Here is a 25,602-nt window from a genome sequence, read left to right as displayed (position 1 = left end):
CCGAGGAAAAAAAATTGTTTGGATGTGATTCAGACAGATCACCTAAAGGGTGTAACTAATTTTTTGTTATCAGCGATGCAACAATTCAATTTATGACGTTTATTATCTACAAACAGACTAACAGGTAATTGACAATTTTATAATACACAATCTTTTCATGTCTTATTAGACTAGTTAAATTGATTAACTTTCAATAAATAATATAATGATTGAATAATTCCCATCTCTCTGATTGGCTGAGATCCAACAATGTTAAAAAAATACTACGTTATATTGACCTGCACGTGACCTTCCAGGTCAATATAAAGAATTATTTCCAGGTCAATATAAGGAATTATTTATTCTACATTGGAGCAAAAATAGATAATCATATAATAAAAGTTATTGCTGTTTTTTTTAAGGTCAATGCGATTTAGACACCTTCGAAGTACAATATTCACCTCCCTCTTCGGGCTGGGTGAATATTGTACTCCTCAGGTGTCTAAATCATCGCATTGGCCTCAAAAAACAGCAATAATTGTATAATATCTTTCTTTTACTGGTAATTGATATGAATTATACAGCTATTATATGTATATGACAGGAACAAATCTGATGGTGCGCTGAGGGTATTATTGATTTTATCTGCATTAATTACAGATGTAGAATAACACATTAAAATTAAATGATAATTTTAGAGTTGTATATAAATACAAACACTGAAACATGACACTTCGTTATATACATGTGTTTGTTCAATTTCCCATCCACCAACGTTAGCTAAAAATAATAACGTGATAACGGAACAAGTTTGTTCTCACACAAATGAAGGACAATGCCATGTCTTCTTAAAAAATTTAAAAAGTGGGAAGGGAGAGAAGAACCACAAAACTCAGGTTTTCCAAGATTTAATTATTATCTAAACTAAATTTATGTTTACAAGTAATGTCCATTATTAAAGGAATGTGAAACAAGTCATGATATTGTTATTATCACTCATAATATACGTATGTGTCCGTATATATCTTATACAGAACGAATCTTGGCCGTTTGTTCCTTCGAGTTCTTGAATACTTCATGGAAATTCTTAAAGTTAAGTTCTTTCGCAATTTGCGCGAAATTAATACAGCAACTTTAGAAAAAAATCTTTCCTAATCCAAGATGATTAGAAAGCACGGATCTTTCATGTTTGATCTGACTTTCAAGTTTGTGGAAGTTCTGCTGACACATCCCTTTGTTGTTAAAGGCGCTTGGTTTATAGTCACTTTACAGCTCTACTTCCTCTCGGCGAGATGAATCAGTATCTGAAAAACAAATGCACTTTTTATGGTCCAATTAATGTGCTAAATAAAATGCTGCAACCTAGCTCTTCATCATCATGAAAGTTTCTGTAGATTTGATAAAATAAATGTTGATCATTTCAGATTTGCCACACGTACTACTGTGGAATCTGAGTCTTCAATAAACGTGTGGCGAATCTGACAGGCATAAAATGCTGATGACAGTGCATCTTGGCGCGCAGTTATGGTCATTTTATTTGAGGCGATTGTTAACAGATAAAGCAACCGCCAAATCAACGCTGATTAACTCTGGCCGAAATTTATGAGAATTATAATTCAGTTTGCCAATCAGATTTGTTTGCCGATTAAATTAATGCACATGTCAAGAACCTTCATGCTGAATTTTAATTAAAAAGGGGGTTTTGACACGGTTTTTATAATCAATCAATTTCAAAACTACTGCTTTCTTACAAAGAAAGAATTCGCAGGGAAATTAAGTAATGGACTGCTTAGGTTTTGGTAATTATCTCGTGAATTTGTTCCCATAAGATTCTTCATCTGGTATTGCTTATATTTTTAAGACAATTTGTTTTGCGCTAAATGTTTGTAAATATTTTCAGCTTAACGAAATATAGATATTTTAGCTGACATATCTTAAATGCATTTCAAATAATATTAAATGTCTGCATGTAAGTATAATTAACAAAAAGACTAGTGATTGCATTTAAATGTTAAGAATTAAAATATTGGTGATTGCAGATAAGTATAATTAGCAAAAATACTGTAGATTGAAGAGGCACATGTAGGATTGTGTCTTAGACAGGTATTCAATCTACAGCTATTCACCTATACCTGTAATCACAAAGTTTAGTGAACCTGTTGCCTCTTTGTTCGAGGAAGATTAATTTTTTGATCACTTTTAGTTTTTATCTTTACCCATGTAATAATTATAGCTTCTAAAGAATTCAGTCAAAATTTTAAGGTAGTAGCACCATCTGCCAATAGCTGTTATAAATACAGTTAATATCTAGGTCAACATAATTAAAATCTTTATAAGCAATTTTTTTTAATATTCCAAAGAAAGTAACGCAAGTTGTACATAAGCCCAATATCCATTTATTCTAGTAAAACCAAGCAACTGTCATGTTGAAAATTTTGTATTTACTACCACCCGGTAAATTCAAAATTTACAACATGACACAACCCAAAACAAAACAAACACAAACAGAATAAAAAAAAACGTACAAAATAAAAAAAATATATATATATGTAATATGCCACATAATGGCTTGTGTATGGTATAACCGTAGAAGAGTGGCAAGTGGAACTCAATATGTATGGTGTAATATAGAATGGCGAGTGAAACTTCATGTGCATGATGTATGCACACAATGCAAGTGTTACTATATGGGTCAAGTACAACACAGTATGGACTATGGAGAGTGTGACTTAATGTGTATGTGAAGTAAAATACATTGTAGAATGGCGAGTGTAACCCCATGTACATGTTGTAATAGCAAGTGTTACTTCATGTGCATGATATAACACAAAATGACGAGTGTGACTGCATGGAGTATACACCGAATGGTGAGTGTAATTCCATATTTCCATATAGAAGTACAAGATGGCGAGTGCATCTCCATTTATACCGCTTCAGACAAATATGTTGAATATTGAGTGGCAAAAAAAGATCACATGACGCCTTGAAATTGGTGTATCAAACATCGGTCCTGTATTAAATGTGTATCTGATGTAAAGAAATGGCAGCGGCAAAAAGAAAAAAAAAGAGAGAAAAAAAAAGAAAGGGTTGTTGGAATATTTTGTTCGTATTTTTAAAGTGATAATGTAATACTGAGAATATATTATGTTGAATGATATTTGATATATATTTTACTTTATATGCCCATATGTTACTGAACTCGAAACTTTTTGTGTTTTCTTAAAATGCCTGATTAAGACCTTTTAACCGTTATTTTTGGGACCAGCATCTTCTAAACAAATAAGAAATAAAAGATTTGAAAAATGAATGGAATATTTATTATCTTCGTATAAACTTAACTACATGTATTTTTTTTCACCCGCAAGATTTTAATCCTATGGGTAAGATAAGAATGTTTGAATACTGCAAATCCAGATTTTTATAAACGTCACATGTACCACCTCAGATTTTTTTCTGAACAAAACTGTTCCTTTGTAAGCTTTATTATTACTGTCGTTCATTACTTAATTTGAGCTATTTTATATCAAGAATCCTAGAAATATTTTTAATTTTCTTCTATAGTATGAAGTAATTTGAGCATTAGAAGTTGTACTGTATGTTAATTCACTTCTGATATTTTGAAAAAAAAAAAAGATTTTTCGTCTCTCTTCCAGTTTGTATATTATTTTTTTTTTTTAATTTAACATACAAAAATTTTACTATAAAAGTTTTTTTTTTATTTATGCACTCCCTCTCAGAATATTATAAATCATGATATAACAATATAAGGTTATATTCATATTGACTAAAATGAAGAAAACAGAAAAAAACTAATAATGGATTTATAAAGCGTAAATTCTCATCATGCCATTTCGTTATTTAGACATCTTGGCATTACAATGTTTTAAATGATCGAAATGTCAGAGTAGTTCTCTCACAAAGCATTATCGACAATTAGAGCAAGTTCATGTCATCTTAACTATACAAATGGATATCACAATATACCACTAATTTTCAGACTCAGGATATTATTTAAAAAAAAAAAAACTAATTAAAACGAAAATGTGTGTACCCAGTTAGGATTCAAAATATATTTCAAAATCTGACTTTAACACCTTTAAATTGAAGAAAAATCCTTTTCATCTATGTATAATGCAGAAACATTGGCCACAATACCTACCTTAAGTTGTCCTACTCTAGATACAGGATGGAGTTGGTTCAATCAGAGGGGACTGCCCAGTTTCCCTCCATCCTCCACACAGAGAACGCATAACTCAGCCTTTCATTGGCCACATAGTTACAGCTAGCCAGCTTCCCCGCAGTCCCAAACGGCTCAACAAGCTCCTCGTTACGAAGGACGTTATATAGAAAATCTATGTATCGTGTAGCTAGTTTAAGAGTCTGGATTTTGCTCAACTTATCAGATGGAAGTGTAGGGATGATTTGTCTTAGCTGCGCAAAAGCCTCGTTTAAGGACTGTGTTCTTTGCCTTTCTCTGACATTAGCAAGAACACGTTGGGTCTGAATTTCTTCAAAAGACAATGATTTCTTTTTTGCTTTTTTATTTGGCAGGCTGTCGTCTGTACTTTCCGGTGAAGACATACTCTGGAATCCGTCGCTGCTACCTTTTGAGACACTGCGCTTTCGGCCGCGTAATGCATCATCTTCATCATATATATCGTATCCGTCTGGAGGAAATTCTTGCTTAATTTGTCCAGAATGAAAGATATACTCCGGAGAGGAACGCTTTTTGGATATAATTGTTTCCATTATGATAACAAAAAAATCTTGAGAAAATTTCTTTTCCGTGAAAAGTATTTTTCCACTTTACACTCTTGATTTGCTTTATCACACAAATTAAGATAAAATCTACTTGTTAGAATGAGACGATAAGATAAACTCTAATCGCTATATAACTAGAAAGCGAAGCAGTAGGTGATGAGTTCTGATTGGTTATATTTAGGAGGGCTACCTGTCAGTCAAGCTACCAGCATCTTCGATGCACATGTAGAAAGAATGTGTTCAGATGCATCATCCAAACAAAAAAAAAACACATCCGTTATCTTGTGATTTTACGGATCGACATAAAACATTATTATTCATATATTACATACATCTGTTGTAGTTCTAAATAGAAAATAAAGGGGAAAAATCCAAAAAGTATAACTATGTAGTGGCGGATAAACATATTTCAAGACAGTAAATCTTGTTTGAATAGACTGGTGGTGTGATATACAAAATGTATTTGCAACATTTTAGTGGCATTTTTATCGTATCTAAAGTTAAACGTAATTATTTTTTAAGTGCAATTAAGATTTTTATCAGTACTTGTCCTAGTCCTATAATACTTGCATGTATACATGTAAATTACACGTCGGTAGAATATTATTTTTTGTGTTCAATCTAAATTTGAATCCCCTCTACAATGTCATTTCGACCTGTTGTTTTTTTCCGAGGAGGAGTCTCTTTCTAGAATCTGCGCTTTGTTTTTTTATGTAGTTAATTTGATTTGAATCCCCTCTACAACGTCATTTCGACCTATTGTTTTTTTTTTTTTTAAGGAGGGGTTTCTTTCTAGAATCTGCACTTTGTTTTTTATATGTAGTGGTCACAGGCACTTGTTTCGTATACGGAGCACCCCTACTTATTTTTATCACAAGGTACCTAACTCAATTTCAGGCACCCCCGCTTCAAGCTCGTATTTTGTTTATATATCAATCATTAACCTACTTTAAAATGACATCGTTCGCTTCGAAAGACTTTTTTCTTGTCAAATTAATCGTTTCGGACGTCTCTGGTCGAGCCTCTTTATTGTAAACAACTCATTTCTTCCTCGAAAATTATCTCGATACAAAATAAGACTACGAATCGGATACATTGACTTCCGGTTGGGTTATAAATGAAGGATAAATCTAGAGACTTACGAGTATTCCTTTCCGAGGTCTCTGGTTTTATCCTTCAATTATAACCCAACCGGAAGACAATGTATCCGATTCGTAGTCTTATTTTGTATCGAGATAATTTTCGAGGAAGAAATGACCAAGGAAATTGGTTATGTTTTAATATTCTTTCCATATTTGTCAACAGTTATCTACAACAAATGTGTAAAAATATAAAACAAAAAGCATAAAACAGGAACAATATTTTGTTTCGAATCGTTATAAATGTTCGATAAATTATTCTTAAAAAAAATCTGTATCTAGTGAATTGAACACTGTTCTGATTTTTTAAAAAAAAAATTCCCCCTGTTTTATTTTTCTTATGCATTTATTTTCTTTTTACAGAAAATTGATAATCTATAAAAAGTAACTACACGTAACATACACCTTAATTTTAAAAAAAGGGGGGTGGCCAAAAGCGTGTGAGGTCAATTTTTGTCTGATTTTCACAATTTTTTTTACTCGATTGTCCAAAATTGTTCACATTTCCTTTCCCAGACCTTAGCTAAAAGTGATACATTGGTCATTGAAAATAATTTTTGAAATCGTGAGGGCAAAATTTCTAACATTAGAATACTAAATGTATAATTTCTTTGTTCAAGTTAATGTTAACATGAAAGTTGTTTGCAAACTTGTGCACATATATTTCGGTTTTAAGTTATTTTAAAATAAAAACAGAACAATTATGTGCCATGAAATTTTGATTCAGTTTTGATATATATTATCACCGCAGCACATACGGATAAAATTATTTTGAAATTGTGTGAGGAAACTGCAAAAATCAGCATTTTACGATTTTCCCTTTTTAAAAATACAAGCATTGGAATTACTTTTTCAATAATGAGTTTTTCAACGAAGTATATGATAAAAAATGAAATTATGACGACCTTATTGTCAAGTAATCTAATTTCAGAACGAAAAAAATAATTTTGAAGAAGCCAGGTATTGAAAGCGAGATAACTGTAAATTCCCTCATTTAACGTATTACACTATATACTTATAAGATATAAAGATTTTGCTACGGTTAGAGATTAACAGCTCAAGAAATAAAATAATTCTATAAGATTTCTAATTCATTAATAATTAAAAATAAAACTGCAAGTATTCTGAGAATATTCTCTTTTCCGTACGTGATTGGATATTTCTCCAGGCGATTAAAAATAATTTTTATTTCTTGTTTTGCACATATATAAGGTATTTGAAATAAATATTCCAGGTAAAAAGGGTTAGATTATATGCTACATGTTAATTAGTCAGATTATATCGTCCTGCCGAATAGTACAGTCATTTGATAACGTCCTGCCAAAATATTCTAATTACTTTGATATCCGTTTGCCGAATATTCCAATCACTTTGATATCGTCCTGCCAAAATATTCTAATTACTTTGATATCGGTTTGCCGAATATTTCAATCACTTTGATATCGTCCTGCCAGAATATTCTAATTACTTTGATATCGGTTTGCCGAATATTCCAATCACTTTGATATCGTCCTGCCAAAATATTCTAATTACTTTGATATCGGTTTGCCGAATATTCCAATCACTTTGATATCGTCCTCTCAAACATTCTAATTACACTGATATCGTCCTGTCGAATATTCCAATCACTTTGATATCGTCTTGCCGAATATTCCAATCACTTGATAACGTCCTGCCGAATATTTCAATCATTTTGATATCGTCCTGCCAACAATTCTAATCAGATATCTTCCTGCCAAATCACCAATCATTTGCATAAAAGGTCTAGAATGTAACTTAGTCCATATATATCTAGATAATGAGGTTAACATGCTATAATAAGGAAAATATTTCTGCATAAAAATACATAAAATATAAAAATTTACACTATCAGCATCCCATTTTGTTGAATTTTTTAATTAGGAAGTCTGAAACAAAAGCACCCCACTTACACACCTTGGGGGCCATGAATTTCACAATTTTGGTCTCAATGCTTATTATAATCATGCCAACAGTTGGACTGCTTGATGTCCAGGAGTAAAGAATTTTTTTCTAAAAACTGCAATAATTTTGATGAGTTTGGCCCCATTCCACAAGACCCAGGAAGGCAGAAACCATGAAATTCCCAACTTATGTTCCCCTTTACCCATAGATGATATACGTGTACATCAAACTAGGTTAAATCGGTTCAGCAGTTAATGAGGAAAAAAAAGTGACAATGTTCACACGTACTGTTACCCCTTTCGTCATTCCGTCAAAGTTATCCAGACTTTTTGGAAACAATGGGTTGATTTTTGTAGGTGTCTTTATATTTATATCATTTACAGGTCAAACTCCAGTTTTAGTTCAATCGACCCATTTTCACCAGAGTTATTGCTCTAAGACTTCGAAGGCTTTTTGCAGTGGCGGTAGATATTGATGACTTACAGAGTAAGTTCGAGTTTCATGTTGATTAACCTATTTTCACAAAAATTTATTGTTTCATGTTGATTAACCCATTTTCACAAAAGTTATTACCTTTAGACTACGAAAATTCGAAATTTTGCACCGATACAACTATTTTTTATTTGATCTGCTTGCTTCTTAAAGATTTTTTTTTAAATTAAAATTTTATTTGCTTTTCAACTATTTTTTTTTGGCTCCCCCCTCCCATTCCTTTGGGGAAAAAAACACTGCTACGACTTGTGATTGCATACTGTAAAGCAAATTCGTTTTGCCATTCAAACATGTGCAAATGTATCAATTCTAGACCTTTATTTTAAGTATACGTAACTATATAGAGAATAATACATGGCAAAATCTGTATCACACCCCATATCAACCCGAGACTCCAATATCAGCCCGAGGGCCGAAGGCCACAGGGCTGATACTTGTCGAGGGTTGATATAGGGTGTGATACAGATTTTGCCATGTATTGTTGTTTTTATTATATATTTGAAAATAGTGTCAAAAAAAATCATATATAAACTTTGAAATAATTCACTGAATTTTTAATAATTGAATGTGTTCTGTTTTGTTGAATTTCCGTTTCTCGTTATTTCTCCCAAAGATAATGCATTCAGCGATAAGAAATGAAATAATTGTAAATTAAATTTATAATTCTTTTGAATAACATAAAATATCTGATGAAAATTACAATTTAAATAGACTTCATGAACAATAGAAAAAGATCTGAGGTACTCCGCATGAAAAATACAGAGATGTTCCGGAAAGGTGAAATAAAGGGTGCTGATACAGGGTGTGTAATACAGGGCGCGTGCCTGTGTTCATATCAGGGATGCAAAATTCCTGTATTATATAACAAATATATAATAAATTGCTGTTATTAATGATAATCCTTCAATAGTGCTTTTTCTCGAACGGAACGTAAAACAACATACAATCAATTAATCAACCAATAGTGCTTTATGAAATCAAAAAAAAAAAAAAAAAAGCAATGAACCGTTAAACTAGGTAAAAACCTCAGCCTTTTAATTATACATGTACAATCACCAGAATGTTGTAACAGAAGTATAACCGTATACGCAATAACTTTTGCAAACATTGAAATCAAAAAAATTATTAAAAATAATATGTTGTTGCCTTAAATTTTAACCAGACTTTTCATTGTATTGCTATTTTTATACCCCCGTAATCGAAGATTCGGGGTACATAGTTTTTGCCCTGTCCGTCTTCGTCTGTCTGTCTTGCCAATAACTTTTGATTGCTTGGAGCTATGGCTTTCATATTTCATATGTGTAATACTTATGACAAAACCTTCTTCTGGGTACCAACATATTTGGCCTCTTGACCTTGTAGTTTCACTCACTTTTGCAAAAATGTACCCAACTTTAATCTTGTCCATAACTTTTGAACAGTTGGTGCTAACTAGTGCTTTTATATTTCACATGTGTGTTCATCGTGACAAGACCTGTCCATGGGTATAAATATTTTTGACATTGACCTTAGAGTTTGATCAATTTTTAAAAAAAAAAATATAACCTTAGCCATAACTTTTGAACAGTTAGTACTAGGGCTTTCAAATTTCACAGGTATAATCCTTGAGATAAGACCTTCCTTTGGATACCAAAATTTTTTACCTTGAAGTTAGACCTAGTTTTGAAAAACTTTAGCTTACCGCAGTTTGCCAGGAGCCGTCACGGTAGCTCAGTCGGTAGAACGCTCGCTCCGGGTTAGGTAGGCCGTGTGATCGAATCACGGCCACGACTGACCTAAGTCGATAAAAAAAAAAATAGGTAGCAACTGTTCCTTCGCCAAGCGATCGGCACTTTGAAGTGAAAGTTGCGGGTCCTTCGGATGACACTTTAAAAACCGAGGCTCTGTGTCACGGTAAGCGTTGGCATGATAAAGAACCCTCACTGCTCAATGGCCCTGAGTGCCGAGTAAAGGTCTAAGTTTGAAGCCCTTCACCGGTATATGGTGGTGTCTCTATATGAGTGAAAACTTCTCGAACGGGACGTAAAACAACATATACAATCAATCACTGTCAATATACTAAGCAAACAAATTCAAGACTAGCATGAGTGCCTCTTTTTAAAATTTCTTGGCCCCTGGGACAGCTTTTCTGGTGTTAGGGCATGGCTCTATTGATTATAAAGTGAAAATACATTAATTCTTTAAAAATCTTCTCTGCTTCTGGGTATGAGGCAGATAAACTAATTGCATGGTCATGATGAGCAAAGGTGTCTCCTACATTTATGAAATGTGTGACCCCATGCAGGGTCAGAAATTCATGTGTGTTTGGGGGATCTATTGATTTTATAGTGAAAATGTGTTTCTTTTGTGTTTCTTCTCAGCTCTTGGGAGTTTAGCAGAAAAAAACCGAGTGCATGGTTATGATAAGCAAGGGTGCCTGTTTTAAAACTGTGAATTTCAGATCTAGAGGGTTCGGTGTTAGGTGGGGGCTCTATTGATTATAAAGTTACGTAGTAAAAATGCATTAATACTTAAAATCTTTTCTGTTTCTGGGTATTTAGCAGATAACCCAAAAGCAGTTATGATAGACAAGCGTGCCTTTTCCCCAAACTTGTGAATAAAGTAAGGGTGTTTTTACATATATATATTTTTTGAAATTCTAGACCACTTGGTCAAGTGTTCTGGTGCTGGACAGGCCTCTCTTTTAAATTTTTATTGTACTGAGAGAAATTATTTAAGGAATGTTTTTCAGTTTTGTGTGAGTTATTGATGTGTAAATCACACAGACTTGTCACGTAGACATATTTCATGAAGCGCGCTAGTGCAAGTCTGTGTGATTTACACACCAATAATTCACACTAAACTTAAAAACATTCCTTATATTTACATTTTACAAGTTTAAATCATCAATAATATACTCAATATTTGAATTTCTTGCTGCCCTATAGAATGAATTCACCATGCATTGGATATCCTCGCGCTTCAATAAATTCCAGCGAAATCGCTACCGACCGAATATTATCAAAATGGAGCTTAACATGTAGTATATGGTTAAAATATAAATTTTTGAAACAATCGTGTGCTATTTATTGAGAAAATATCACTAAAAATCGATTTTTTCGAAATAAGTCAGAATTCACCATGGTTCGGACAATATTCACCATGCATCGGACATACTATTTTGAACCGAAAAAATATTATACCTTGGTGCTTTAAAATTGGTTATGTCGAAACATTTTTATCTTTTATTTAAAAATTAACCTTATAGTTAAATTTGAATGACTATTTCGATCCACAGATGTGAAGAGATTTTAGGTTCATCATATCGCCTTAGAAAGGCTTTAAAATGCCAGTAATATGCCAATTCGCGCCCGTGTCTCGTGGGTTATCATCATCTAGTTTAAGAAATTAAATTGAGTCCACTTCTAGTCGTTTTATCGATAACTTGCATTTTCTTTGAAAATTTAGAGTTTTTATTTTCTATTTCCGTAAAAAACAGCTGTCATTTGGGTTTTATATGAAAATGGAAGTGATTACCCATCCATCGGAAAGTGCCCGATGCATGGTTAATTTCATCCGGAACACCTCGGGCCTTTCACAGAAAAACACCTCGTAAACGAATGTACCCATGTGATCGAAAGTAGTTCGACTTCACGTGATTTAAAAATGGCCGATTTGTTCACATGAGGTAAGGAATAAAGTTTGTAACTGCCGATATCACACACACACACGAATCTCACACACACACATGGATTTCTTCATCTTCTCCAGAAACGAGGTAATTAATTATACAGTCATTTAGGGTATTCCACCCGCATATCGCAACTCTCGGTAATTTAATATGTATCTTAATTCATTAACTTGCTATGTTGCAACCACTATTGAAATAACGACCACTATTGAAATAATTATTTCAATAGTGGTTGAGAGTGCATTTCAAAACTAAACACAGGTTGTAACCACTATTGAAATAACGTTCACTATTGAAATAATTATTTCAGTAGTGGTTGAGAGTGCATTTCAAAACTAAACACAGGTTGTAACCACTATTGAAATAACGTTCACTATTGAAATAATTATTTCAATAGTGGTTGAGAGTGCATTTCAAAACTAAACACAGGTTGTAACCACTATTGAAATAACGTTCACTATTGAAATAATTATTTCAATAGTGGTTGAGAGTGCATTTCAAAACTAAACACAGGTTGTAACCACTATTGAAATAATGTCCACTATTGAAATAATTATTTCATTTGTGATCGTTATTTCAATAGTGGTTGCATTAATACTACGGACATGGAAATAATATCTACTATTGAAATTTTTTTCAATAGTCACTATTTCAATAGTGGTTGCAACAATGTACCCACTATTGAAATAATGATCACTTCTGAAATAGATATTTAAATAGTTGATATTATTTCAACAGCAGTTTTAAATTCATACGTGTGACCACTATTGTACTAACGACCTCTTATGTTATAACGCTTTTACTGAGTTTACCGGAATAGTTGATTTTAATGTATAAGTAAGTAATATAAATAATTTATTTATTTATAGTGAAATGTGTACATAATTAAATTCTTTTGTTTTTGTGGTAGTAAAGATTTCAAAATTTTCTCATGTATTTATTCGTTTTGGGATCATTCTATTTTTCGTTTCATCCAAAGTAATCTTAAATATTTTTGTAATATAATTCTTTTGCGTATCGGATTGAGTCGATTTCTATCTTAAATTTCATTGATTCATTTGATTTTATCCAATATTTTCAATTTACCTTGAGTATAAGTAACCGTTCAAACTAAGCAAAATTGGGCAGTATTACATTTAATAAAGAAAATATCTATCCAGCGTATATCAGCTGCATCTTGTGGTATGTAACTATTATATTTATTTATTTGTTACTTTACTTTACAAGTTTTGAGTTTGACATTATACTTTAATTGCAAAGTTTATACGTTATTGTATTTTTGCAGTTAAAGTTGTTTGAGTAATTTCTTATATTTGTCTGTAAGTTCAAAGTTCATTTTGCTACAGAAAATTTTTCTATCTAATATGTATGCTGCATTAAACGGTAACTTATTATCAAAGATTATGAAACTATATTGTATATTGTATTTTTCTCTAATTTATTCTTTATATTTGTTATAGGTCAATGTCTTTTTTAAACTTCATTAAATAAAATGGCTACCAACATCTGATTTCTTCATGTCATCCTTACTGCTCGGTTAAATTTACAAACTGTATAAAATAACAATCAACACCCGGCCCATCGGGCCTATATGCCACTTCAAACACAAAATTGAAATACAATATATAAAGCAAATAAAGAGCACAACGTTAAGAGATAAACAAAAAACTAATAAACATAATACACATAGATGACACTTAGATTTTTTTCTTTCTTTTTTAAATGTAGATATTCTAATTTCTAAAATTATCTGTTTTTATAAACTTTTTTTTTTCAACAACTAATAGCAATGATGAACCTTATATAATTAAGAAAATTTCTTGAAATCACTAGATTACTTAAATCACAGATATCTGTGTATTAATAGTATTTCTAGACAGAAATTAAGACATAAAATTACCTGTCATATTTTAAACTCAATAAATTAATTCATTATGTTGGGACCCATAATGTAAAATTTATTTTATATATTGTTTTCAAGAGCGGGGTTATTTCAATAAGGCCTACAATGTGGTTTGGGTATTGAAATCATTGTTTCAATTGCTATTGAAATCATTATTTCAATCAGTATTAAAATCTTTATTTCAATAGTGAACATTATTTCAATACTGGTTGCAGCCTGGGTTAGGTTTTGAAATGCATTCAAAACCTCTATTGAAATCATTGTTTGAATAGTAAACGTTATTGCAATAGTGCTTGCAATCTGTGTTTGGTTTTGAAATGCACTTTCACCCACTATTGAAATATTTAGTTCGATTTCAGTAGTAGTTGCAACCTGTGTTGGGTTTTGAAATGCCCGTACAACCACTATTGAAATAATTATTTCAATAGTGAACGTTATTTCAATAGTGGTTAAAACCTGTGTTTATTTTTGAAATTCACTCTCAACCACTATTGAAATAATTATTTCAATAGTGGTCGTTATTTCAATAGTGGTTGCAACATTGCTATCCTTTTCGAAGAAAATGTCCATGTAGAAACGTAGCATGTAGCATGTCATACTTGATAATCATGATTAACATGAGTTGGTTCAATTCCTTTTCATAATTTTTTTTATCATCATTATAAAATTTTCTTGGTAGCCTACTCGTAAAATTATGACACACGTTCAATGTTAATTAATTGTTTTGCATTGAAAAAAAAATCACATGGGAAAAAAATGTGACATAATTGTATTTAAAGGACAACAATTTACTGCCAGGTAATTTCTGAAAGTATTATTTTGTTGGTATTTGCTTTTCTGCATGATCCGCCTCTGAGAACGCTGTTTTATAGTGCCTCTACAGAAGGGGGTGTGTGTGTGTGTGTAATAACTTTATAAATAAACAAGAACAATCCACAAGAAAATAATTTTTAATTTTTTGATATTTTTGGTAAACAATACCAACTAATTCATTAAATATAATGTTGTTATCTGACTATTTTTTAGCCATTTACCTGTTGATACAAAATAGCTGGAAGTGACCCACAATACACTAAAAGGTGATGTTAATAAAACCCCCTATCAAGACCGCTGTATCGATGATAGACTCACCGTGTAATGTAGATGTGTTTTTTCATAGAATTGGCTTTCCCTTAATACCAAACAACCATTTATAAACTTGTAAATAAAATCGTTTGCAGTCAAAATTTAAAAGGTGATTCGGAATACTCTAAATGACTGTATATTTATGTATGTATAAACATAACGGAAGTCGTGATTATTATAGAAAAAAGTTAGTAATTATTGCTGACAACACACACATACATGGGTTTATCTTTCGAGTTCCATGATTGTAATGAGAATTTATGAATTAAAATATGTCTCCTTAACGGGATATGTTAATTATTGCATTGTAACGTTATAGTTTAAATTTTCTTCTTCTTTTTTTTTTTTTTTTTTTTTTTTTTTTGTATGTAGGGCAAATATACGATATTAATACATGTAGATATATATTGAACTTCAGAAGTCATCTTATATTAGTACAGAATCTGTAGTTATGAAACATTTTTCTTTATTTCAGTATGGACAAAGAAACCATTTCCAAAACACCAGTCAAAATATTATTTCCAAAGAACTGCATTACCTGCAATGGGATACCAACCAGACATCAATATATTTGGAAACAAATCTAGAAAAGAATCTTTTGTTGAAAAGTTAGAGAACACTACAGGCATCAAATACTCAGATTTTGAGAATAATGGTAGTGATGTGTTTATTTGTGAAAAATGTTATAAAATTGTATTAAACTATTCTACGTTTAGAGGAACTGCATTGTTAAATCATGAAAAATTCTGTGAAAGCATTCGAAGGAAAAGATTACCAGTAGCTACCCCAGGAAGTGTGGAAAAGCCACATAAAACTCAGAAAATTTCTGTGGCAGAGCAAATAACACGATCTGTGGAAAAACTGTGCATAAATTCACATAGTTGTACTACAAACCATTATAAGAAGGCAAAGAAAAAACTTGATATACCTGATGATTCTTCTTCTGTTTCAATTAACATAGAAAACAATTTTGATTTTAGAGAGTCTGTTAATTTTAAAACATTCCTGGAGAAACTGGATTGTTCTTTAAAAGAAATTAATAGGAAAGGTGAGACTGTTTTACAAGAAAAGAACTCCTTCGAGCTGTTGAATGGTGCAGTCTTTGAAAAAGCTTTGAGGGAATTGAAAACAAAAGTTTCACTTTTATATGAAGTGTTTAAGACTCTATTGGATGTAAGAGATGAAAGGGAACTTAAATCCTCTGAAAAAGTGACAATGGCTACCATGTACCCAATGATCATGCAGGCTAGAAACAAGCAATCCTTAGCAATACAAAGAGTGTATACAGCCCTTGTTATCAGAAGTCATGCTGATAATACAGTGAGTCTCAGTCCTTTGATAAACAATGATAAAGAATATATAATTAATATATATATATATATATATATATATATATATATATATATATATATATATATATATATATATATATATATATATATATATATATATATATATATATATATATAAACATTGGCATGATAGTACTATGTCCACTCCATGAAAAGAATTGCTAATTTTGCTTTTTGTGTATGTTTTTTCACAGCTACTTCAGAGACTAAATAAAGCACACATCACCCTTTCCACTAGTTCCAAAAAATATTTCATGGATGATTTGGGGAAATACTGTGATGAAAAAATAGTACAGAGTCTAAGAAGTGGGAGGGATGGCAAAATAAATGGAGACAACTTAGACTTTCGAGTGGCTACGCATGAAATCAGAATGAATGTTAAAGCCAAAGACTTTCATTTCTTTGCTTCAGACTATACCCCAGACAGAATAGATCTTTCTAAGTACAGTGACAAAGGGAGCATTGGTGATGCCAATTCTGTCAGAGTTGAAAACTTCCTGCCATCTCCAGAAGAGGAGAAAATGTACAGAGAAAGCTTGAAAATCATTTTAGCAAGAGAAATGATTGCATTTTCCAACAAATTTTTATGGATGAAAATGTGCATTCCAGACCACATACCGCATGAACTATCTGAGGAAATGTCACAGAAATCCACCCCTTTCCTCATGCCTATACTATTAAAAAATGAGACATCATACTCTGACTGTATTGATATATTAACATCATACACTAGTCAGTTGGAGGATTGGTATACACGAGCTGGTCGAGGTTCAATACAGTTTCTTTGCTTCTGAAGTTCTGTTCAGTTTACCTTCTTTATTTGGTTAGTGTTTGTATTTTTATTATCTATTTATTTTTATTTTGTTACACACAGTTAACTAACAGAAATTTCAATTGTATGATCTGTTGGTATGCTTTCAAGAATTGACCTATTATTTAATCTAAAAGAACAATTATAAATAATTATAAATAAGGTGTAGATTTGTCATCTGATGATATTAAATTTAACATTTATTTTGTGAAAAATTGGGGGAAAAAAGTTAATGCAAAAAAAAAAGTCTGATGAAAATAACACAAGTAATTACTTAAATAAGTAATTATAATACACAAATTTACCTATATGCAGAAGATATCCATACTTAATCAATACCAAATATGTTTGATTTTTATTTGTTTTAGGTGAGGAATTTCCTCAAATGAAGGTACCAGTTGGTGGGGACCAACTGACGCGAGAGAGACTCCAGTGGGCTAAAGCTTTGAGATCTGGTGCTCATACCAGTTTGGAAAGATTTGATAATCTGTCGCCAATGATTGTTGAACTCTTTCACACAATACAGGATTTCCTAGAGGTAATTTATTTCAATTAAATTGCTAATATTTTTATCTTGTCACAAGGAATACACATGTGAAATATGAAAGCCATAGCTCCAACCAATCAAGAATTATAGGCAAGATTAAAGTTTTTGCGGACAAACAGACAGACAGACAGACAAATGGACGGACAGGGCAAAAACTATATGCCTCAGAATCTTCAATTACGGGAGCAAAATAAATTCAATATAACTTTTTTTTATCCCATACCATCAGGTTAATGTATTTTTTTTATCAGTATTAATTTTATTCTTTACATTGTAATAAGACTAAAATTCAATTTATTTATAGATAAGTGAGCTTTTTATGCCCCCGTATCAAAGATTCAGAGGTATATAGTTTTTGCCCTGTCCGCCCGTCTGTTTGTCTGTCCACGAAAACTTTAACCTTGCTCATAACTTTTGATCAGTTGGAGCTATGACTTTCATATTTCACATGTGTATTCCTTATGACAAGACCTTTCTTTGGGTACCATCATATTTGACCTTGACCTTGGAGTTTGACCTACTTTTGAAAAAACTTTAACCTTGGCCATAACTTTTAAACATTTGGTGCTATGGCTTTCAAATTTTACAGGTTTATTCCTTGAGACAAGACCTTTCTTTGGGTACCAATATTTTTGATCTCTTGACCTAGAGTTTGACTTGTATTTGAGAAACTTAACTTTTGCCATAAGCTGCCATACGGGGGCATCAGTGTTTCACAAACATATCTTGTTCTTATTATATTTAGCCTGGTGTCTGTCTGTCCATCTCTATAATATGTGATCAAAGTTAAAGTTTTACCTAGTAAAAATCTTCTCAAGAAGAGGAAAGCCATCATTAGTCATATTAATAAGCATCATCAGGAAGTGTAGATTCAAAATTATTCAAATCATGGCCACTGAGATTGTATATTGAAGCATTGTAATATGTGTTAATTTAATCTTGATTAAATAATACCACTCTTAGATCTAGCATTTGGTCCATAATGTGTAGTCAATATATTTTATAAAACCAAAAGGACAATTTAAAAAAAAAAAAAAAAAAAAAAAAGAGCATAACTCATGTGAGCATTGTGGCATATGGGTCTCTTCATCTTTTTTTTTATATATGACAAACTAAACTGTACAGATATTCAACTTTTCCTTTGTAGAAAACATGTAAACGATTCCTCAACTTAAAGTCAACAAGAGATGAAGGCACTTTGGCATGGTATAAGATAATTCTGCACCGTTCCAATGTAAATGGGAAAGTGAAAAGCAGATTTGCAGCTCATGAAGACTTTGTTACAACCACAGGCCTTTGGATCGCTTAAATCCGACTTTAAAAAATCGGGGTGTATAAAAAAGATAAAGGTATGGAACTCCTTTCATAGGGTACCCACTTTCGCTAATAAAATACTTTTAAATCGAATGCTCTAGAGTTTTATTTTCTATTCCTATCTATTCATATATAATCACTCTACATTACTACCAAAGTTCACTCCGAAATTCCATGTACTTCCCGAGATATGGTGAAATCAATTCGAAAATTGACCTACTTTTTTTACTCGACATTAGCTTGGGCCCTGGTTATCCACATGTATACAGACGGTGTTTGAACTGCAGCGAACAGCTGCATAGTATTTGCACAATCTTTCAACATTTTAAAGTTGATTTTTTACTCCAGATCGTAAGGTTAAGTCCGTAATAATTACTTTCGCGAAAAAAAATTAGAAAACGTTTGCTTCAACAACTTCACAGCCATGTTGTTTATAAATGTAAAAAGAACTATGATTGAACGAAAATTTCCCGGAATGCATAATATACCTTTTGATTTTTTAAAAATTATACCGCTGAAATGTTGTTGGTAACTTAATAAGACCATATGATCAAATCAGATAAAATTTTGTAGAGACTGAGTGCTAAAAAACAAATATTCAGAGAGTATAGAATAAATTCCGGGAAGGATTCGTCCCGTCGTTCCCGCTTTACAATTAGTGTAACTATTCAGAGGCCCAAGCTAATGTCGAGTAAAAAAATAAGGCCAATTTTGGAATATGATTCCAGCATATCTCGCGAAGTATACGGAATTTCGGAAAGAACTTTTGTAGTAACGTAGATTGTTTATATGTGAATAGTTGTGAATAGAAAGTAGAGTTCTAGATCATTTGATTTAAAAGTATTTTATTGGCGAATGTGGGTACCCTATGAAAGGAGTTCCATACCTTTATTTTTTTTTTAACACCTTAATTTTTTTAAAGCGATCTAAGGGCCTGTGGTTACAACTGTTGGAAAAGGACATTTTAGAGAATTTACTTTGCATTATTTTGACATGCCTGAGGAATTAAGTGAGATTCCTGAAAGTTATTTACCAACTAATGTGCATCTACTTCACAAAGAAAAACGTGAGAAGATATTTCATCAAACAATGGACAAAATCCTTGATAAAATCTTAGTCAGATTTTGGGTAAGCAGCGCATTTTAATTTAAATGTCATTCTAACTTACAAAATACCATTATTTAAATTTTAATTCCACTGTTGCTTTTAGCTCACTTAAGCTGAAGGCTCAAGTGAACTCTTCTGATTGAATTTTTCTGTTGTTGTAGTTGTCATTGTCATAAACTTTTTATAATTTCATCTTATACAGAATTTCTTGAAATCATGATTGTCTGGGGAAGGGGGGGGGGGGGTAAAGAGGGACCAAAACATAGAATCAAACTTATGCGAAGAAATATACAGGAAAAATCATTAAAAAAATTTCTCGATAATTAATCATATTTATTCAGAAGCATCCTCAGTTATTTAAGATAGTGTAGTGTAGATTCAAGTTTATGAAAAGCCATTGGTTAGTCAAAGAAATATGGAAGCATACTCAGTTAGTGTAGATTCAGGTTTTTTCAAATCATGCCCCTTTGCAGGGGAGGGGGGTGGTGGAAGACCACTTATCAGCACTGAACTGATATCTGCTTTTTCTCAGCCAAAGTGCTTAGGTGAGTGATGTGGCCCATGGGCCTCTTGTTATTTATGTGATGCAGTGGTCTGAGTGCTCATGCTGCATATAAAACTGAATAAAACAAAAAAAAAAACGTAAAAACCAAGGCCACATCAACCTGTTAGATAAAAAAAATGGTTAGCAACTGTTCCATTGCTAAGTGCTCATTAAAAAGTGTAAGTTACAAAATGTCAATTATGGACAGGTTTCACTGTGTATCCTTTTTTTTTTTTTTTTTTTTTGCAGGATTTGGAGGATGACCAGTCTTCTCTGATTTTGGACTTGAAAGTTAACATTCAGAGCAATGAATTTCTGATACAAGCTCCTGTTCAAAACGGATATGCCAAATTGAATTTGCGCAAGGGAAAAGAAAATAGGATTACCATTATACAAATACCTATTGCTTTGCTTACAATTGGCAAATCAGTTCAATTGACTGTAAATGGCGTAATAGTAACTGCAACAAGAATTAACAAGGAAACTGATGACATTCAGAATTACTCTTTGTGTTTTCTACAGTATGTATTTCTTATTTGGAATTTCATGGATGCCATCAAAGAAGGTGATATATTGAGAACAAATGTATGTTTGAAAACAATGATTCCTTTGTTTTACTGTCACTCGGAACTATCAAAATATCTTGCCGAATGTATTGATTACATTCAGAAGACCGAAATTCTCCTTTCTACAAAGATGTCCATGAAAGTGAGAGCAAGTTCATTCATCAATAAAAGTGGGCGCACTGGAAAAAATAAACCCGCAGACATCGAAAAAGAAAATCAGGTTAAACTTTTAAAGGAACTTATTAGAGGACTTGGTTCCAATAAAACAGAGAATGCTATTATTGGAATCTCTAAAGCTGCACCAGTTATAGAATCTGTAGTCCATCAGTTTGATGAAGAAGCAGGAATCTGTGAGCTCAGAACGACACATAAATCAAGATCTCTGGAAAATGACCTTATGGTAATGTTAGAGAAAACCAGGGAACTGGATCCATTTAGTAACCAAGGGAGAAGTTTGCATTCATTCAAGGGAATAAATGCTAATCCTGTTTATACTGTAAACAAGGAGAAATTTCAATAAGTTGTCTTAAGAACGGCACAGAGATTGCGCAGGGGACACATTTCTGACCACAGAGAAGATGCTAGTGACGTCGAGAGTGGTGATAGTGATGATCCCGATTCTCTTTTTGAGTGAAGTAAAGACAGAAACAAAATTTTCTACTTTCATTTGAAAAATTGTTATGTATAAATTGATTAAAAAATACGAATTTTATCCTAAAAATATCATTTTCATTGTGCTACTTAAACAAATGAACAGTACATGTATATTAGCAGAATTGACGGCTATGTTAGACTACAGTTTTTCAGCAACTATGCAGAAAATCAATTGTGACATCTTCCACGAAGTTTTAGTTAATAGGTGCTATATTCACTCAAGAATGTTGAAATACCCAGTATCCAATGACATGGATGAATAACTATTCAGCATTTCTGCAATTAGAACAACAGTTTTTCTTTTCCCCTTCAAACAAAGTCACAGAAAAGCCAAAGTGTTTCACCAATAATAATCGTAAGCACAAATCATCACTCTTACAGTAATGTCTCATTTCATCAGTCATCCCAGGTCGGTTGGCAGCAATGTCACTTTTGTTGAAGTACAGTGTTGCTCGGCTCGATTGTCAACCTCTTCCTGCCCTCCCTGATTCCTGCATGTACTTCTCTAATGAAGTTGGTGGTCTAATATGTATAATGTGGTTAACCCTTGGAGCATTTAGGCCTATCCCTAAAGCAACAGTTGCTAGTACTAGACGAATTTTCGGTTCAGGTTTTCTAAGTTCCATTATAATGTGAGTCTTCATCCTTGTAGTGTAGTCCTTGTGAAACATGGCAAATATTCGATTTTCAGGTACCTGTTCCACTGGTTCATATGCATCTTCGCCAAGAAATTCCTCTGCAAACTGGTAACAATATGCCAGGGACTCGAGGCTATCCATGTAGCATATGGTAACAGGGAATGTACTCTTTAAACTTTTAAGTTCAATACAAAGAGGCTTTATTAGGTCATCATATTTGTCATATTTCTTCACATTTGGAAGTCTTGTTTTTATTTCATAATAAATGTTTGGTCTATCTGGGTTGCTGGTAACCAGTTTTACATCTCTAAGCTGAAGAATTTCACATAATTCTTCAATGCATTTTGGTGTTGCAGTGGCAGTTAGTGCCAAATGGGGTATCCTTGGAAAAATAGCTGTCAGTTCTCCAAGCTTGCTAAAAGATGGCCTGAAGCTGTCACCCCTGCAAAAATACCAGATACTGGGTTATTTTGGTGTGTTGCAAAAGTTAGCTTTTTTAGCTCACCTGAGCGGAAGGCTCAAGTGAGCTTTTCTGATCAAAATTTGCCTGTTGTCGTCATTGTTGTCAAGTTTTTATAATTTCATCTTCTTAACCAGAACCACAGAGCATAGGGGGTAGGCTACAATGAGCAATCAGTTTTATGAAGGAAATAATAGGAAAAGAATCTAATGAAAAACAAGAAGGGCCATTAGTTAGTCAGGTGAGCTTTGTGGCCCATGGGCCTCTTGTTTGGCAGATCAATAGAGTAGCAAAAAAAAGAAAATAAATAAATAAAATAAAGCATCAAAATTTCCAAAAAGATAATGCATTTATAAAACATTATAAAGATAAGAGCTCTTCAAAATATAAAACACAAGACTTTCAACTCCTTTTTCAAATTCACCAAGTATTCTTGATGCCAAAATTACCCAAAATACAGCATTTACTATTTGTTTGATTGTTAATTTACATCCCTTGAAAAAAGATTTCACTCGCATGAGACATCACCTTTTACCAGTGAAAGTCTTCAAATTTAGACCTTTACTTGGCACTCAGGGCCACTGAGCAGTGAGGTTTCTTTATTGTGACACAGGACTTCAGTATTCAAGGTCTCAATCCAAAAGACCCTTGACTTACACTTCTAGCGCCGAACATTTGGTGAAAAAACAGTCGGTATACATGTTAACAACTTAGGTGGTGCTGAGAACAAGATTTGAACTGAGTACACCCTGATCATGAAGCAAGCAGCCCACCACTAGCCTAGTGCAAATCACGTAGATGTAAATTGAAATATCAGTATCAATAGACCCCTAATGAAATATATGGAGATAATGTACAGGTGAACAGTATTCAAGCTCAGAAGTCCATCAAACAATACAAATGAGGAGCAAAGCAAATACAGACCTCCAAAACACCAGAGGTGAGATCAGGTGGCATGGAGGATTTAGCATTCCCCACCAACCGGTCACACCTGTCGTCATGATCAGGAAATAACTGAAAAAACTGTCAAGCAATTCAGTGTGTAAATGAAAAACATCAGTCAGCATTTGACTTAATGATAGATTGTATTTGCTGACAAGGTCATTGTATTGACCATAGAACTTACGAAATGCAGAGTTTAAACGAGACTGTTGATATTCTTGTTTCATCAACTTGTTATAGCAAATTCTAAACAAGGTTAAATACAATCACCAAGCTAAGTTCAAAGTGGAAACTTTTGTTTGTTCATAATTTTCATATCATTCATAGATGTAATAGATAAGTCTTTTATCAGTTACTTATATATGATGTTTGATATGCTTTCGAAGATGGGAAATATTATGGTGTGGCACTAGATGTTAATCCACCTGTCTGAGATGTCTGTTAGCTTGTATGTCTACCTGTAAACAATTTTTCAAAACACAACTCTTCCTACACACTGTACAGCTTTGGTCCAATAGGACTTGGTTCACAAGGGTAGACAATACAAAGATACAAGTACACACCAGTAGAGCTTCAGTCTTGTCAGAGACTTATAATTCTCTAAGGTTGACATTCACATTCTTGATTTCGGACATCCCAGATCAAAACACACATAAAATACAGAAAACTGCATAGCCTAATTCTAACTAATGTAAGAGTGATGCATTAATCTTGACCTCTTTAACCTCAACTTGCATATTCTCATCAGTGGATTTACATAGTCTATTTACTGTTATCTTTACTTCCTTCCCATAAAATTATGTAAAAGAGATGTGCCTCTGCTTGGGATTGAACCCAAGACCTCTGGCATGCCAGTTCAGTATGCTTCAACCCATTTAAAGCATATGAAGGGGTTCACTAACACAAGCAAGTAGGAAGCTGTGTATCATGCACTGCCACAATTATCATTTTCAATTAAAATTGCTTGAAAAGTTCAAAAGCTTACCATTCTGAAACCATGTGCACTTCATCAATTACAACACAGCATACTTGTTGTTGAACTTTCTTTGTTAGCAGCATTCTTCTAAGTTTGCTGTTTGTTGTAACTGTCTCTGGATGGACATAAAGAAGCCTGTAATCTGCCATATTGAAATGGTCGATGTTAACAGTCTTTATACATTTGTCTTCCATGCAAACAATGTTGAAAAAAGCCCCATCCATTGCAAGAGAACATGAATTTATGTTCATTTCACTCAATGACAGAAGCTGATCTTCCATTAGGGCCGAGATTGGGGCAACAACTATTACCGATCTATGTTGAAACAGAAAAGGGATAAGGTGAAAAATGACACTTTTTCCAAATCCAGTGGGTAAAACCGCAATGCAGTCTCTACCTTCGTACACATACTGTAACACTTCCCTCTGTTCCTCCTTTAGTTTTATGTCTCCGTAAATATTAGTCGCAGTTTTAAGAGCAGTACAGAAATCACTCATATTGAATTTTCCACGTGGATTTGTTTTGGTTTCCGTTTCGGTTTGGGAAGGTCAAATTTAAATCTTATGTCAGTGCTATCTCTTTAATTTATATAATTTATACAAATCAAAGCTATAATTATATGTTTTATTATATGCATGATAAAAAAAAACATAGAAAAAAGGACTTTAGGACTTACTTCAAATGTAGCTCTTTTATTCA

At 32.7% G+C, this 25,602-nt stretch overlaps 4 protein-coding genes across 4 annotated transcripts; 2 read left to right on the top strand and 2 right to left on the bottom strand.

Annotated features, from left to right (window-relative positions):
* Window positions 1–871: 871 nt before the first annotated feature.
* Window positions 872–4,814, bottom strand: LOC133188463 (twist-related protein 2-like). Its single transcript, XM_061323903.1, has 2 exons — window positions 4,139–4,814; window positions 872–1,283 (listed from the first exon to the last, which is right to left on the bottom strand). Exon 1 carries the CDS (start codon window positions 4,726–4,728, stop codon window positions 4,177–4,179), a length of 552 nt encoding a protein of 183 aa, XP_061179887.1. The 5' UTR covers window positions 4,729–4,814; the 3' UTR covers window positions 872–1,283; window positions 4,139–4,176.
* Window positions 4,815–15,535: 10,721 nt separating this feature from the next.
* Window positions 15,536–17,138, top strand: LOC133188164 (uncharacterized). Its single transcript, XM_061323546.1, has 2 exons — window positions 15,536–16,312; window positions 16,539–17,138. The coding sequence occupies exons 1-2, from the start codon at window positions 15,536–15,538 to the stop codon at window positions 17,136–17,138; spliced, it is 1,377 nt and encodes a 458-aa protein (XP_061179530.1).
* Window positions 17,139–19,824: 2,686 nt separating this feature from the next.
* Window positions 19,825–21,872, top strand: LOC133188936 (uncharacterized). Its single transcript, XM_061324407.1, has 2 exons — window positions 19,825–20,144; window positions 20,917–21,872. Exons 1-2 carry the CDS (start codon window positions 20,010–20,012, stop codon window positions 21,751–21,753), a joined length of 972 nt encoding a protein of 323 aa, XP_061180391.1. The 5' UTR covers window positions 19,825–20,009; the 3' UTR covers window positions 21,754–21,872.
* Window positions 21,873–22,131: 259 nt separating this feature from the next.
* LOC133188935 (uncharacterized) lies at window positions 22,132–25,400 on the bottom strand. The gene is made up of 2 exons (XM_061324406.1): window positions 24,913–25,400; window positions 22,132–22,967 (listed from the first exon to the last, which is right to left on the bottom strand). The coding sequence occupies exons 1-2, from the start codon at window positions 25,398–25,400 to the stop codon at window positions 22,352–22,354; spliced, it is 1,104 nt and encodes a 367-aa protein (XP_061180390.1). The 3' UTR covers window positions 22,132–22,351.
* Between the last annotated feature and the right edge of the window lie 202 nt (window positions 25,401–25,602).

The sequence above is a fragment of the Saccostrea echinata genome, unplaced genomic scaffold (genome assembly GCF_033153115.1).
Source record: "Saccostrea echinata isolate AGI-Se365-2 ecotype Australia unplaced genomic scaffold, CSIRO_AGI_Sech_v1 ptg000016l, whole genome shotgun sequence".
NCBI lineage: Eukaryota > Metazoa > Mollusca > Bivalvia > Ostreida > Ostreidae > Saccostrea > Saccostrea echinata.
The sequence above is the reverse complement of the archived record's forward strand: the minus strand, read 5'-3'. Positions and strand labels throughout refer to the sequence as shown.